General features: G+C 56.8%; 1 protein-coding gene across 1 annotated transcript; it reads left to right on the top strand.

Moving 5' to 3' along the window:
• Positions 1-251: 251 nt before the first annotated feature.
• Positions 252-7,090, top strand: LOC127394839 (ras-related protein Rab-11A-like). The gene is made up of 5 exons (XM_051641118.1): positions 252-304; positions 5,645-5,840; positions 5,932-6,125; positions 6,212-6,292; positions 6,951-7,090. The coding sequence occupies exons 1-5, from the start codon at positions 265-267 to the stop codon at positions 7,088-7,090; spliced, it is 651 nt and encodes a 216-aa protein (XP_051497078.1). The 5' UTR covers positions 252-264.
• Positions 7,091-16,540: the final 9,450 nt, after the last annotated feature.

Here is a 16,540-nt window from a genome sequence, read left to right on the forward strand (position 1 = left end):
CACCCGACACGATGCCCCCCAAAACCCTGGGGGCTTCCCGGCGCTGCTGAGCGGGGCGCAGAGCCCTCCCATACCTGCCCTCCCCCTTACCTGGCCCAGGTGAGCACACCTGGGCGGTGACGGGCAGCCCCGGCCACCAATGGGTGCGGAGGAGGAAGGGCCGTGGCCACCAATGGCCAAGCAGGGGACAACCCCTGCCAGGGCTGGACGAGGCCCGGAAATCCCAGTTGGATCGGTGGGAGCGGGGCTGTGGTGCTGGGCAAGATGCGGGGCAAGGACGATGAGTACGATTACCTGTTCAAAGGTGGGTTCTGCTGAGCCCGCTGCTCTGGCCATGCCTGCCATGAGCTGCGCCGGGTCTCAGCCTGGCGCGGGAGGTGCCGCCTCCACGCAGCGCCCTCGGGATGGGGCTGGAAGCCGGGATTTTGGCCCCTCCTGGGGTATAACCACAGCTCCCGGTGCTGGGCGAGGGAGGGGTTGTTGGGGTGCTCCCCTGCGCTGGGCAGAGGGGTGGCGGGTACTGGTGGTGCTGGGGGAGAGGCTGAAGCGCTGCTGGGAGCTGGGGGCTGGGCTGGGGGGTGTGGGTGGGTGGCTGCGGCCTTAGTGCTAATTAAAACAGCTCGTTACTGCGGTGGGAAGAGTCTGGGGTCCCCACCTGGATGCAGCAGCCACGGGGGGTGGCCATGGCCGGCGCAGGGGGGGTCCTGGGGCAGCCCGAGGAGGCAGGGCGGGTGGGGAAAGCTGATCCAGTGCCCCCCCCCGCCCCCCCAAGCCCCTCTGGGTGGGTTTGCTGGGAGGAGTGGGTCTGGGGGCTGAGTGAGCAATCCCAAGAGGAAAAGCCAGGGATCCAGGGCTGCGGGATTGTCTGTCGTGGTGTGACCTCCTTGGGGTGCCCGGGGACGGGGCTGGGCCCTTGGGGGGTGCCGTGTTGGTTTTCCTGGCTGGAGGAGCCCAGGACCCCCACGGAGCATCCCCACCCCAGGTGCCATCCCAGGCCAGTTTCCTGAAGGTGTCAGTTCCCCCCTCGCCCCGTGGGGGCTGGAGCAGGAGCTGGGAAGGCAGGAGAGTTGGGAACGTCCCAACCTCCCGGCACTGAGATCACCCGGGAGCAGCCCTGCCCCAAAGGGCCCCAGGAATTCCAGCCACAGCCACCCCTGTAGCCCCTGGCTCCTGCCCAGGAAAATCCCCCTCTTTGGAATTATTCTGGGAGCTGGTGAGGGGGAAACTGCTGCAGGCAGAGCTGGGTCCTGCTTCGGAGTGAGGTGCCCAGTGGGGCCTTTGCTTCTCACCCTGTGTTGTGCCAGTGGGGTGGCTCTGAGTTGGCCCCAGCATAGAATCATCAGATCCCAGCCTGGTTTGGGTTGGAGGGACCTTCAAGATCATCCAGTCCCACCCCCTGCATGGGCAGGGACACCTCCCACCAGCCCAGGCTGCTCCAAGCCCCATCCAACCTGCCCTTCAACACTGCCAGGGATGGGGCAGCCACAGCTTCCCTGGGCAACCTGGGCCAGGGTCTCCCCACCCTCACACTCCACAATTCCCTCCTCATGTCTCACCTCCATCTCCCTCTTCCAGTTTTCATCCCTCCCCCTCATCCCATCCCTCCCTGCCCTTGTCCCAAGCCCCTCCCCAGCTTTCCTGGAGCCCCTTCAGGCACTGGAAGCTGCTCTAAGGTCTCCCTGGAGCCTTCTCCTCTCCAGGCTCAACACCCCAACTCTCCCAGCCTGGCTCCAGAGCTGCTCCAGCCCTGACCCAGGTGCAGGTCCTTGCACTTGGCCTTGTACTTCATGAGGTTGGCACTGACCCACCTCTCCAGCCTGTCCAGGTCCCTCTGGATGGATCCCTTCTCTCTAGGGTGTCAACCCCACCACACAGCTTGGTGTCATCAGCAAACTCACTGAGGAGACACTCAATCCCACTGTCCGTGTCCCCAGCACAGATGTTGAACAGCACTGGTCCCAGTCCTGACCCTTGAGGAGCACCACTCATCATTTGTCTCCACTGGGACACTGAACCATTGACCATAACTCTCTGGGTGGGCCATCCAGCCAATTCCTGATCCACTGAGTGTCTGAGATATGTTGTTCTCCTGTGGTGCTTGTCCTCTCCCCACAGCAGCCAGGGCTGCCAGCAGCTCAGTGCTGGGCTCTGCTTTCCTCTCCTGGGTCTCATGGTGGTCTCTGGAGTCCTTAAAAGATCAGAGAACTCCCTTTTGAAAGCAGGGGCTGCTCATCCCTCCTGGAGCAGGAGCAAAGTCCAAGGAAAGGGCAACATTTTGGGACACAGAGCTGGACCAGCCTCTCCAGGTTTAGGTGGCCCTGATGAGACCGTCTTCTCCCCCTGAGGAATGGGAGCTGGTCACTGCTCCACGCAGCCTGATCCTGATAGAAGCTGCAGGAGGACCTGGACAGGCTGGGTTGATGGGCCAAGGCCAATGGGATGAAATTCAACAGGACCAAGTAGGAGAGCAGCCCAGCAGGGAGGGAACTGGGAGCACTGGCTGGCAACTGGTTGAACATGAGCCAGCAGTGTGCCCAGGTGACCGTGAAGGCCAATGGCATCCTGGCTTGTAACAGGAATGGTGTGGCCAGCAGGAGTAGGGATGTGATTCTCCCCCTGTGCTCAGCACTGGTGAGACCTCACCTTGAGTCCTGGGTACAATTCTGGGCCCTTTTACTTCAAGAAGGACCTGGAGGTGCTGGGGCAGGTCCAGAAGGGAGCAATGAGGCTGGTGAAGGGACTAGAGGGAAAGTCTTGCAGGGAGAGGCTGAGGGAGCTGGGGTTGTTTAGCCTGGGGGAGACTCAGGGGGGACCTTCTTGCTCTCTACAACCACCTGAAGGGAGGTTGGGGTCAGGTGGGGTCTGGGCTCTTCTCCCAGGAAACCAGTGACAGGAGGAGAGGGCCTGGCCTGAAGCTGCTCCAGGGGAGGTTTAGGTGGGATATCAGGAAGCACTTCCTCATGGAAAGGGTGATCAGACATTGGGATGGGCTGCCCAGGGCAGTGGTGGAGGCACCATCCCTGGAGGTGCTCAAGGACAGGCTGGAGGTGGCACTTGGTGCCATGGTCTGGAGATGTGGTGGTGTCAGGTCATAGGCTGGACCTGATGATCTTCAAAGGTCTTTTCCAGCCTTGGGGATTCTGTGATTCCCACTGAGATGGGACCATCAGCCACCTTCTCCTGCTGCAAAGCACGATGCAGGTTCCAGCTGTGTTGGTGGGGGGGGCTGATGCTTCTGGAGGGGCTCAGGGGAGATGAGGGGTGGTCCTGGGCACCCCTGGGACACTTCCTCAGGGCTCCCGTGCAAAGCTCTGGGCTGTTTCCATCCCCACCTCTGGGATGGGACGGGATGTGTGGGGGACGTTTCACCAGTGCTCCCAGGATGAGGTTAAGCAGCTCATGTTCAGAGGCCACAAGGACTGAGAGTGTTGGACACCTTTGTGCTCGGGGTGGGGGACCCTGCTCGGGTCCCTCTTGCCCTTCAAGCTCGGGGGGAGGGGGCCCAGACGTTCCCCAGCCCCCAGCCCATCCAGCCCCCTCCCTGTGTCCCTGTTGTGCTGCAAAGTGAGGAGGGTGTCACGGCCTTGGGGGGCTGCCCAAGGTCCATGTGGGGTTCTCCTTCCCTCCCTCTCACAAACGAGTTTCCTAAGGATTTCCCATCCCAGTTGCTCTTTTTCCCTGGCTGCAGGGGTGCTGCTCGTGCCTCAGTTTCCCCTGGCTGCACCCAGTGCTGTCTCCTGGCTCTTGCAGACATCTCTGCCCTCCTGCCCCTGGGCCATGGAGGTGCTGGGGGCTGGTGGCAGCAGGAGCACAGCACAGAGGGACAGGGGACGTGGCAGTTGAACTGGGGGAAGTGGCAACTTCCCGTGGATTAATCACCCAGCCCAGATCAAAGTGACGAGTCTTGGGAAGCGTTAACGAACCTGGCTCATCAGTGCCTGGTGTTTTCCTACAGCCCAGACTGTCATGGTCCTCCCGGGCCTCTGTGTAGCACCCAGTGGCTTTCAGGAATGTGTGAAGGAGCCTCCAGGCACCCTAAGAGCTGGAACCCATGGAGTCATGGAGCAATGTCCATGGAGGATGGTGGCTGCTGAGCCTTGAAGGGCAGAATATGTGTCTGGCTGCAAAACATGTGCTGGAGCCCAGAAACCCCCCGTGTCCTGGGCTGTCACCAGCAGTGTGAGCAGCAGGGCCAGGGAGGGGATTGTCCCCTCTGCTCTGCTCTGGGGAGACCCCCTGCAGGGCTGGGAACAGCTCTGGGGTCCCCAACACAGGGAGGACACGGAGCTGGTGGAGAGAGTCCAGAGGAGGCCCCGGAGATGCTGGGAGGGCTGGAGCAGCTCTGGAGCCAGGCTGGGAGAGTTGGGGTGTTGAGCCTGGAGAGGAGAAGGCTCCAGGGAGAGCTTAGAGCAGCTTCCAGTGCCTGAAGGGGCTCCAGGAAAGCTGGGGAGGGGCTTGGGACAAGGGCAGGGAGGGATGGGATGAGGGGGAGGGATGAAAACTGGGAGAGGGAGATGGAGATGAGATCTTGGGAAGGAATTCTTGGCTGTGAGGGTGATGAGACCCTGGCCCAGGTTGCCCAGGGAAGCTGTGGCTGCCCCATCCCTGGCAGTGTTGAAGGGCAGGTTGGATGGGGCTTGGAGCAGCCTGGGCTGGTGGGAGGTGTCCCTGCCCATGCAGAGGTGGGACTGGATGAGCTTTAAGGTCCCTCCAATCCAAACCAGTTTCAGATGTGATGAACCTAAATCCTGTAGCCCACCTTGCAGCCCTAGTGACGAGGACAGTGCTGAGGTCTCTTGGACCCAGTTGTCCCTTTGATGTTGCTGCTCTGGTTTCTCCCCATTGCAGTGGTCACTGGATGGTTGTGATCTCAGCCTTGCTGTTGTCTGATCCTGGTGGGGAGAAGTGTCCCCCAAGCTTAGTCCCACAGGGATGAGCACAGTGAAGCAACACCTGGAAAAGGAACTGAATCCACTGGGGGGGAATGAAAAAAAAATATATATGAAAAAAATCAAGGCCTGTTGAGTCATAAACTCAACAAACTTGACAGGGGAGCCAAGTGATAAAGCCTCCTCAGAGCCTGTTGCACCAGATTTTACAGGAACCGGTCAGATCTGGGACAGGCAAAAATGCACTTGACTCACCCACACCCAGGGACTTCCCAGCTCACCAGCTGGACCAGTAGGAGGAGGAGGAGGATGGTTCCTTTCAGACCACATCTTAAGTCCTCTGGTGTGCCCTCAGGGTTGGAGCTTGGGCTGGAAATAGGAGACCCAGTTCTGCTTGGCCTCTCTGGCCTGGCTGTCCCCACACAGGTCCTGGCTCTGTTTTCCCACCTGGTTTGGTTGGTGCCTCCAGCCCCTTCCTGTCCCCAGTGCTGGGAAGGGAACAACCTGCAACTTCCAGTTGACAGCAGGAATTTTCGGGGGGTGTTTGCAGGTGCCACAGGGATGAGTGGAGGTGACCAGTCCTGCTCCTCAGTGCAGCTTCGTGGTCACAGCCCATCATCCCTGGATGAAATGGAGATGGGGTCTGGGCTTGGGGAGGTCCCCCCCGATCTGTGGGTCTGCTGGGGTGGTGGGCACTGCAGGACACCAAGGGCTTCCCTGGGGGGGCTGACATTGTGCTTGTCCCCCCTCCCCAGTTGTGCTCATCGGGGACTCTGGGGTGGGGAAGAGCAACCTGCTGTCACGTTTCACCCGCAACGAGTTCAACCTGGAGAGCAAGAGCACCATCGGGGTGGAGTTTGCCACCAGGAGCATCCAGGTGGACAACAAGACGGTGAAGGCTCAGATCTGGGACACGGCCGGGCAGGAGCGGTACCGGGCCATCACCTCCGCGTCAGTTCCCCTGCTCCCCGCCCCCGTGCCCCTTCCCCCCTCCCGGGGCTGTGTCCCTGCTGTGACCCTGTCCCCTGGTTGTCCCCCCCAGGTACTACCGGGGGGCGGTGGGAGCTCTGCTGGTCTACGACATCGCCAAGTACCTGACGTACGAGAACGCCGAGCGGTGGCTGAAGGAGCTGCAGGACCACGCTGATGCCAACATTGTCATCATGCTGGTGGGCAACAAGAGCGACCTGAGGCACCTGAGGGCTGTGCCCACCGATGAGGCCAGGAGCTTTGCAGGTATCTGGCCCCTCCTGCCCTATCCCACCCCATCCCAAGGTGGTTGTAGCTCATGGAAACCACCTGAGCTCACCCTGTTCTTGCAGAGAAGAACGGGCTGTCCTTCCTGGAGACCTCTGCTCTGGACTCCACCAACGTGGAGATGGCTTTCCACAATATCCTCTCAGGTAAAGGGCAACCAGGAAAGGTGGGAAGGGGGACAGAGATAGTTCCAGACATTGTGTCCTCCCAGGAACTCTCCTGAGGACCCTGGCTGTATGTTCTGGGTGGGTTGTGCTCATCTGGATGGGGAGATGTGGGAATTTGCACCACTTGGGCTGTGTGTTTTGGGAGGGGGCAGGTCCTCCCCTGACATGGGTGTATTTCATAGGAGAGGGCTGGAGCAGCTCTGCTCTGGAGCCAGGCTGGGAGAGTTGGGGTGTTGAGCCTGGAGAGGAGAAGGCTCCAGGGAGAGCTGAGAGCAGCTTCCAGTGCCTGAAGGGGCTCCAGGAAAGCTGGGGAGGGGCTTGGGACAAGGGCAGGGAGGGATGGGATGAGGGGGAGGGATGAAAACTGGGAGAGGGAGCTGGAGGTTGGAGATGAGGAGGGAATTGTGGAGTGTGAGGGTGGTGAGACCCTGGCCCAGGTTGCCCAGGGAAGCTGTGGCTGCCCCATCCCTGGCAGTGTTGAAGGGCAGGTTGGATGGGGCTTGGAGCAGCCTGGGCTGGTGGGAGGTGTCCCTGCCCGTGCAGGGGGTGGGACTGGATGATCTTGAAGGTCCCTTCCAACCCAAAGCACCCCACGGTGCTGTGAGCTCACAGTGTCCCCCCTCTCTCCTGCTCTCAGAGATCTATCGCATCGTGTCCCAGCGGCAGATCACGGCGCAGCCGGACTCCGAGTTCGGCCCCAGCACGAGCATCGAGCCCATCCGGGTGCTGCCCACGCAGCAGGAGGGCAGGCAGACCCCCTGCTGCCAGAACATCTGAACCCCCGGGGGGTGTCCCCACCCTGAAACCCACCCCCCGCCACAACCCAGCACACAGTGCCATCGTGTTTCTCACCCTCCACCTCCCCTCCCGCAGCGCCCGCAGCAGGGGCTGCTGGTGGCTGCTCCCGTGGGCACCATCCTGCTGCCCTGGTGCTGCCCTCCCTGGGGTTATGTAGGACCTACACAAACTGGGGGTGGGGAGGTGTGGGGGGAAGCGTCAGGGTCTCTCCTCGTGGTTTGGGACATGCCATCCCCTCCTGTCCCTACTTCCTCCAGCCCTGAAGGCACAGCCCCTGGGTGACTCAGGCTGGCACTGAACAAGCCCAAGCATCCTGACTCCCTTGTTTGGTGCCACGTTCCTGCAGCACCCCTGGGTGCAGCTCTTGGGGTGGGGACACGGGCTGCACCCTTCTCTTGCCTGGTGAAGTGATCAGCATCCAGCTGCTTGCACCCCTCCCACCCCAAGGGCTGGGTGTCCCTCTGGGTGCTGTGGGGACAGCTGGGGGACACCCTGGGGTGGGGGGTGACTCCTTTCTCCTGCCTGGAAGGGCCTTGGTCTTTGTGCCGGGAGCCCCTTGGGGTCTGCGAAGGGAAGAGCTGCTCCTCTTCCACTGCTGCCCCATCCCGGGGGGGCTGGAGCAGGGACCTGGGGGTTGTGTCCTCTGGGGGAGCCCCAAGGAGGGGACAAGGGGGTCCCGGGGCTTTGGTGGGGTGCGGGGGCAGGAGGGGGTGCTGAGGGTGGGCAGGGGGTCCCCCCCGCACGCCTTCCTGGGTGGTGGCAGCATGTGAGGCTCGATCCACTCGTGTTGTGCTGCTCGTGGGTGGTGCCAGCCCGGCCTGGGGACGCTGCTGCCACTAGATGGAGCGTCTGCTGCACCCAGAGGGTGACAGTGGCCCTGGGGACAGCGGGGACCTCCCAGCACAGACACCACCCCAGGGTGCTGGGACAGACGGGGCTGTGCCCAGTGCCCCTGTCCGGGGGGACGGCAGGTTGTCCATCAGACACTTGTCCCTTCCCATTAACCCCAGCGCTGGGAGCGTGTCCCCCATCCCAGCGTGGGGTTTTGAGGGGGGGGTCTCAGTCCCCATGGCTCCCTCACTCATCTGGCCTGGCTGGGCTGGCAGGACCTGAACCAGGGTCTTGCCTTGGGGGACAATTTATCGATGAAATATGAATTTGGGCAAAAAAAAAATAATCCCCAAATAAAGCTGCTGCTGGAGGCTCTTGCTCTGCTGAGGTCTTCCCTGGAGGGCAGGAGCTGTGCCAGCCCCACACCTTGGGCAGGGGGCAGCATCCCTGGCCATGAAGAGCTGGTGAAGGGCATGAGATTCTGTGATTTTCTCCAGGGGTACCAGCCCCATCTGGGCTGAGGTTGCCCCTTTTTCTCCAAGGGCCACCCCAGCTTGGCTGGAGCCATCAGGGTGCAGAATGTTCCTGCACCACAGCGCATCCCTGAGCTGGCCAGACCCATCCTTGGGCACATCCTGCCCATGGCTGGTGGCTGTCCCCAGGTGAGTGACAGTCCCTGCCCCACCCTGCCCTGTGCCCGCAGGGGCTGGCAGAGGCCCTGCTGTCTGCAGACACACGGGAGAGCTGCCAAGTGCCACCTCCTCCTGTGCCACCATCTGCCCGCACCACAACCAGTGCCAAGGGGTGATGGTGCCAAGAGGTGATGTCAGCCCCAGGAAAGGTGGTTTGGGGGAGGGGGGAAGGAACCTGCCCCTGGCTCCACAAAGGGACAAGGGCTGAGCCAAGTGTCCCTCAGGGCTCGCTGCCATCAGATGTGCCATCCAGCCTGGACCTGGCATGGACACGTGGAACGATGAGATCATTTAGGCTCATGGAGACACTTTCCAGGCCCAGCAGCTCAGTTTTCTTCCAAGTTTTCTAGCAACCTGGGCTGGTGGGAGGTGTCCCTGCCCATGCAGGAGGGTTGGAATGAGATGATCTTTAAGATCCCTTCCAACCCAAACTATTCCATGACTCTATATCATTTCTGCTGGAAGGAAGTGGTGGGAAGGCTGAAGAAGGCACAGGTTTGCACCCAAGGCTCATGGACGTGGTCCTTTGCTGCTGTCAGGACTGGGACCAGCAGCTGTGCAAGGGGAGCTGATAGTTCTGCAAATTAAACACTTGATTAACCCTGAGAAGTGTTGCTAAAGGCCTGGAGCTCCACGGGAGACCCACGAGGGGCAGCAGAAGGAGGTTCCAGCCCCACCACCCACCCACTCAGCTCAGCCCAACTGGGACCCCATTCCCACCCACCACTCCTGAAGCCCCTCCTGGTGTGAGGACCAGAAACCCAAGAGCAGACACCGAGATTCTTAAGTAATAATACTTTAATAAAATTAAGTTCTTAATGTAATTTAGCACATTTAATACATTAACCCTTTCCCTTCTTTGTTTTCTACAAGTTGTGCAACATCATTATTTTAATTTTTTATTTTATTTTAATTCTTTTTTTCCTTCTCCCCTTATACTATATGCCTCAAAACTCAAGACAACGAGCCTAACTCTACTTCTATGTTCGGTTACATCCCTCTCTCAGGCCTTTCTTTTTTGCTTAACGCCGGAGAGATGACAAAAAAAAAAACACCTGGATGGACCATGTGATCGGTTTCCAATAGTAACAATTCCCAACTACAGGTTTCCTATGAGGTTAAAAGAAAAGAAAAGAAAAAAAAAAGCAAACACGACATAATAGGGAACGGACTTTCAACGGAAGGGCCACAAAGTCAGGGTGGTGACTCCGTGGCCGGCTGGCTCAGCGTGAGGTTGGTAGTACCGTGGGGTGAGAATGGGTGGTAGCACCTGGATCTGTGGTAGGACCAGGTGGAAGCACCCAGATCCATGGGTAGGACCAGCTGGTAGCACCTGGGTCCATGGGTAGGACCAGGTGGTAGCACCTGGGTCCATGGGTAGGACCAGGTGGTAGCACCCAGATCCATGGGTAGGACCAGGTGGTAGCACCTGGATCCATGGGTAGGACCAGGTGGAAGTACCTGGATCCATGGGTAGGACCAGGTGGTAGCACCTGGATCCATGGGTAGGACCAGGTGGAAGTACCTGGATCCATGGGTAGGACCAGGTGGTAGCACCTGGATCCATGGGTAGGACCAGGTGGAAGTACCTGGATCCATGGGTAGGACCAGGTGGTAGCACCTGGATCCATGGGAAAGTGGATACACACGAACTTGTACAGCGTTTCTGGGCGAGGACAAGAGAAAGCCAAGGTGGTTGAGCAAAAGCCATGAAGGGCTGGTGGGGGCTGAGCTCCCCTAGGAGCTGCTGCTCCAGGATCTGATGGTGCCTGGTGGCTCAGGTTTCCTTTTAGCTCCCATGTCAGCTGGGAAATCCCTTCGGAGCTGCTTGGCCAGACCAGAGCCTGGATCTCCCTGAGGAGCCTGGATCTCCTTGAGGAGCCTGGATCTCCCTGAGGAGCCTGGATCTCCTTGAGGAGCCTGGATCTCCCTGAGGAGCCTGGATCTCCTTGAGGAGCCTGGATCTCCCAGAGGAGCCTGGTTCTCTTTGAAGAGCCTGGATCTCCTTGACACCAGGCAGAGCTGGACCAAATCCTCCACATCACCAAAGGCTCCTGCCCAGGCAGCTGGATGCCCAGGGGCTGCTCTGGGCATCCCTGGGGATTTCCCTGGCTCCACTGGGGCTGGGATTGGAGTTGGCTCCACAGCATGAACAGGCTCAGCAGCAGCTGTGGCTCCAACAGCCCTGCCAGTCTGGGATGTGCCCAACTCCTGGTGGCTCCTGCCACCACCCTTCACGTTTTGCTCAACACCACTTTTACCCCAGGAGCAAATCCTCAATCACAAAACTGGATCTGGCCCCTGATGTTGGTTTGTTGTTTGTTTGGGTTTTTTTCCTCCTTTTTTTATGATTATCTTGAACATAATACATAAGGAAAAAGGAAAAAAAAAAACCCAACAAGGAAGTGCTGATGGTTTCACAGATGAGCAAAGCAGCCCATGACCGTGTCCCTCCCTGTCCCAGCTCCTGGGAGCTGGGACATCTCCACAGCCACCAAGTGCTGCTCTTGCCTCGCTGCTCTGTTCCTCTGTGAGTTGTTTCCAGAGCATCATCACGAGACCAGAAGGCACGTTCTGCTGTCAGCTGCCTGCTGAGCTGCTGCCACTCTCAGGAGGTGACTTCATATTTTTTCACCCCTGCACAGACACTGGTGGAACAACTCCAGGTTTCCCGGTACTGTCGCTTTCCTGGGGGTGACTTTCAATTTGCTCCATGAGCAGCCCTGAAGTGCTGCTGGAGTGGATCCAGAGGCAATGCTGCAGCTGCCAGGGCTGAAGCAACTTCAGATTCCAGTAGAGTAACCCCAGTGAAAGGGGAAAGTTCCACAGGAGCAAAGGCAAGAGCTGCTCCACCTTCTCCATCTCCAGCCACCATGGAAAAACTGGAGTTGGCCCAGCCCAATCCTGGCTGAATTGTCCACAGGGTCAACTGACAGCAGAACGTGACTTGGAGTTTCTACAGCATGTGAAAACCCACAATAAAACACAGAGGTTGCTCCCTAACATCCTAGGAAGGTTTTTGGAAGAACCAGCCTATCCTGGCTCTGCTCCTGCCGGTGCCAACAGCAGGAACCCTTGGCAGGATGGGACCCCACTATTAGCATACAAGTTACTATAAAGTGCATCCACTCTCCAGTCCAGGGCATCACTGTACAACCACTGACTCGTCTTCAAGTATCAAAACCAAATAAAATGAGGTAAAACAAAAAGGAACCTGGTGGGGAAGGACCAGGCGCTTGATTCCACCAAGCACGAACCCCTCCGGAAGCGCGGGAGACGTGGTGTCCTGCTTTCCCAAGCGGGGAAGGGCCCGTGGAGTGAGCTCAGATTCACAGTGCTATACACAGCAACCCAGGGAGAACTGTCTTGGCTTCCTGCCCTAAGCTGTTGCATGGCTTTGCTGAGGGAATGCTGGTGAGCAGCGGGCTCGGCCCAGCCCAGGAGCAGGCACGAGGCAGCGAGGGGCGGCCGCTGCATTTCTCAAAGGCTTTGGGATCCTTACGGATGCTCCTGAACTGCAGGACATCCCTGGGTTTGCTTCGGCTGAGCCACAGCACAGAGGATGGGAGCAAAAAACCCAGAGGTAACCACCTTTCTAGAGTGTTCTCCCTGCAACGCTCCGCTTCTCCAGGGGTAGTGGAGTCGACGCCAGGTCATCTCAGTGTGTAAACGGTGATTTTGGTGCGGCGCAAAAAGAGCGACCAACGCTCTGGAGAAGAGGCTGGGCTGGCTCTGACACCTACAGACCAGGTTTGAGCAGGGTGAGGGGCACGTCCTGCCCCAGCACCTCTGTCAGGGCTGCGCTTCCCTGCTCCCAGCCCCCCGAGCGGACCCGCCATCGGCAGAACAGCTCCTCTCCGTGCCCACGGAGCCACGTGCCCTTGGCACCACAAGGCTGCTCCACCAGCTTGGGGAGCCCATTGCTCCCACTCTTGGCACATCCCACAACAGCCTCCAGCCTCCTCCTCCTTTGCTTCACGGCCAAAGCTCAGGCACTTCCCACCAGTGTCACCCTCTGGAGAGCAGGCCAGCGTGGGAGCAGCTGCCGGGAAGCACAGCCAAGGGCTCAGGGACACCACAGGGCACAGCCATGGGAAAGACCTCCCAGGCCTTCTCCAAACATTTCACCCGCAGCTCCAGCACTCGGCCCCGATGATTTGAGGCCGAGCAAGAGCTCTCTGAAGGGAAAAACACCCAACAAGCCAAACCCAGCATCCCAGGAGATGCTGGCTGCCAAAGAAGCAAGCTCGCCCCGGGGCGCGCGTCGTCTCCCTGGTCCTGCGATGCTTCCTCCCCGGGTGGAGAGAGAACCAAAAAATAAATTAAAACAAAAAAGGGACCAAAGCAACCCCCATGTCCTATGTCTACTGCCCAGCTCCAAGGGCAGAAAGCCTAATTCATGGCCCCGTAGTGGACACACCAGAGGAGCCCAGCTCTTGGCACCAGCACCTCGCTGCCTTCCAGCTCTGTCCGTCACGTTACAGAGGGGACTTCATCCAATTTTTCCTTTCCTTGGCCTTCCCACCTGGGGAAACGGTCCCACCCACCCAGCACCGGGACCTCCCAACGCTCCCAGAAGCAAGAAGAGCACAAGAAAAGTAACAGCAACTTTCACCATTTCTTTTGCTGGGATTTCATGCTCTCAGCCTGAGGCTGGAGACCAGAATAAGGCAAAAACAATGGCCTAAAACCTTCTTCTTTTGCTCAGTGACAAGCCAAATCTTTCTATTTTTATTAAAAAAGCAACATAAAAACCCAAACGTATTTTTTTAAAAAAATACATATCATTAGATCCTTTTTCTTTTTTTCACTTTTTTCTTTTTCCCCTCTATAAAAATAACTTCAGGACTTTGATTGACAGAAGGTACCAGTTGGTGGTTTATTTTTTTTGTTAGGCTTTTGTTGGGTTTATTTATTTGCTTCAGAAAAATAGTTACCAAAAAAAGATGGAATTTCTGGGGAAGTTCAAAAGTGATAGCTGAGCTTGTTTCCAAGTTTATTTTACATTCTGCTCTGTCTGGGATCACTTGGATCTACTATAGATTAAACAATATGGATAGCATCTACTATGTGAACTAGTTAATTTTATTTTAATCTTTACTCTAGGATTATATGAAATAAATTTGAATGTTTATTATTATTATTATTAATTATTATTATTATTAACTTCTTTTTTTTTTTTTAATACCCATCAACTCAAAAGTTTTTTTCTTCTTCTCCTTTTTGGTTAAAAACAAACAAACAACAACTAAAAGAATATTCTTTTAAAATGCTTCTTTGAAAGGCAACAGAGCAGAAGCATCTTCCACCTTCCTGCTTTGGGGAGTGGGACAAGGGCTGGTTTGGTGGTGGAGGTTGGGGAAACCCCCCCCCCCCAGCCCACGGGGAGGTTGAGGTTGCTCAGCCCACCTGCAAAGCAGCTCCTTGGGCCAAGATCCTGCAGAACACTCGGGCTGTGGGTGGAGTGGGTGCTGAAGTGCTCTCTGGGGTGGCAGGACGTGCTCTGCAAGCTCCAAGACCTGCCAGCTCTGAAGGGGACACTCAACTTGCTCCTGCCTGTCCTTAGGTTTGTTGTCTTGCACGGGATGTGCCCACACTGGCTTTGGGGGGGGGGGGGGGACAGAAAGGGAATCCTGGACCTCTCGGGGATGGGTGGGAGCTGGCCAGGAGGTCCAAGCCCAAAGCAGCTGCTGAAAGGACTCAGCCCTGCACAAGTGCCCCGAGGTCCCAAAGGACCATGGTGGACGTTTGCAGGTTCAGGCCTGGTCTGAATGTTGGGACAAATCCCCCCCATGTCCTGGCAGCCCCATCGGCTGCAGGAAGAAACGGAGCCAAAGCCTAGAAGGAGGCAACAGACGACGACCACCCCCCTTGTCCACGGAGCAGCCCCTGGAGAACCTTCCCAGCCCAGGGAAGTCCAAGCTGGCAAGACCAGAAATCCAAGCTGTTTTCCACAAGGGTCTCCAAAAGCCCACAGGACGCAGCCTGGGACATCCCAGGGCTGGGTGGGAGGAGAAGGGCTGAAGGTAACACCAAGCTTGGCTTCCCAACACCATCCAGCCTCATCCTGAGCTCCTGCCCTTCCCAAAGAAACCACCACGAGGACAAACCTGGGGCGGGAGCCGGATCCCCCGGGATGTGCTGAAGTGCTTGGCTGGGATGGGGGGTCGGGGGGCTCCGGGGGGGCTGGGTGGTGCTGCCAAGGACCCCGAGCCCCACCCGAGGTTCCTACATGGAGCCAGGTCCCAGACAAAGATTCCCAGGCACCTGGACCTCGACCCCTGGCAAAGGGATTCGCCAGGCAGAGCAACCACAGGGCGGGGGCTGCGAAACGACCACACGGGCTGGGATTCATAGTGGTTTTTTTCTCTTCTACTTCTCTGCTTTTTCACTACCTTTTCTTTTTTCCTCTTTTTTTTTTTTTAAGTTTTGTTGTGTTTTTTTTCCTTAAATACATCCAACTGTGTTAATTCCTTATTTCTGGAAAGGGCTATCTGCACCATGACTATCACCTTTTACATACACACACGCACACACACAAAAAAAAAAGAGGAAACATATATTAAAAACACTTTTTAAGCAATACTCTGGATACAAATGTATTTTTTAACCTACATATATTCTAAACCTTCTAAACTTTTAAGGATCACTTTATCATAAAATAAAATATCCTTTTTTCTTATAATAAATTACCTAATAAAAAGTATTTTTATTAGCCCAGTTCCTTGCTACATTTACATGTAATAAATGCATTTATTAAAATAGAATATTAAATTATAAAGAAATGTTCTAATTTTAAAATCTTAAGTCTTTTTTTCCCTCCTCTCTCTCTCTCTCTTTTTAAAAAACACCAGTAAATGCATCAAAATAAACCCTTCAAATACCAAATAAACAGGTTGGAGCATTTTGATCTAAGAGGTTCACAATATTAACAGTCTGAGCCTTTGTATGGATGGAGATTATTATTTTTTGTGTTTAAGAAAGAAAGAAAAGAGAAAAAAATAATAGATATCCCTCCAGCTGAAAAATACTTTTGCAAATGGGAGCTAGGACAAGATATTTTTATAGCATCTCCTCATTAAATATAAATCCAATTTTGGTTCTTTTTTTCTTCTTTCCTTTTGTTCTGTATTATTATACACACTATTCTCTATATAATTTATGTCGATGAGGATGACATCACAGCGTGATATTCCTTTATTCCTCTGTTTCCCTTGGTTAAGGTTTTGTCACCCTCTCCCCCACACTGTCTCTTCTCCACGAGTCCCTGTCCCCACCACGGCAGCGGGATCGGGGGGACACGGAACCGCAGCCACCTCAGGACCCCCCCGTGTCCCCTTCCCTGGTCACATCCCCCCGCTGTGCCAGGACTGGGCAGCTCCTGCTCCCACAGCCCTGACACCACCTCAGCTCTGGCCAGGAGGTCACATCATCCGCATGGAAAAGTTTGGAGGATGTGGCCCAAATTCTGCCCGGCCCCGGAGCTCCCGCTCCCCGGTTTCAGCGAGCGCCGGAATTGGGCCAAGTACACGTGGAAACCAGAACGTCCAGCCCCAACTGCTGGGTCTTCTCCATCCCCCACGGGTCTGATCCTGCCTGCACCTGGAAAGCCTCCTGCCACCAGCTCAGCACCTTCCACCACCGCCCCGAGTCCCCCCGGGGTGTCTGGGGACCTGCTCTCCATCCCACCGCTGGCGCCCTCGGAGCCGCGCACCCCGACGCAGCAGGATGGAACCATCACCAGCTTTCATCTGGGCACAGCAAGTCACAGCTGGGTCCTCAGCCAGCTCCCCACCCCTGGCTCCACCGTCCGCAGATGGAAACACAAGGGAACAAACCCCAGCATCCATTTCCACTGGGCCAGCCCGCGAGGTCCCACCCAGCACAGATGAACCTTTCTTTGCTC

Source organism: Apus apus, chromosome 27 (genome assembly GCF_020740795.1).
Source record: "Apus apus isolate bApuApu2 chromosome 27, bApuApu2.pri.cur, whole genome shotgun sequence".
NCBI lineage: Eukaryota > Metazoa > Chordata > Aves > Apodiformes > Apodidae > Apus > Apus apus.

Excerpts from the sequence above, each read along its gene's own strand:
- LOC127394839 (XM_051641118.1), top strand. The coding sequence starts at position 265 with ATGCGGGGCAAGGACGATGAGTACGATTACCTGTTCAAAG. Across the intron at positions 305-5,644 it reads GTACGATTACCTGTTCAAAG|TTGTGCTCATCGGGGACTCT; the intron begins GTGGGTTCTGCT and ends CCCCCTCCCCAG. Across the intron at positions 5,841-5,931 it reads TACCGGGCCATCACCTCCGC|GTACTACCGGGGGGCGGTGG; the intron begins GTCAGTTCCCCT and ends TGTCCCCCCCAG.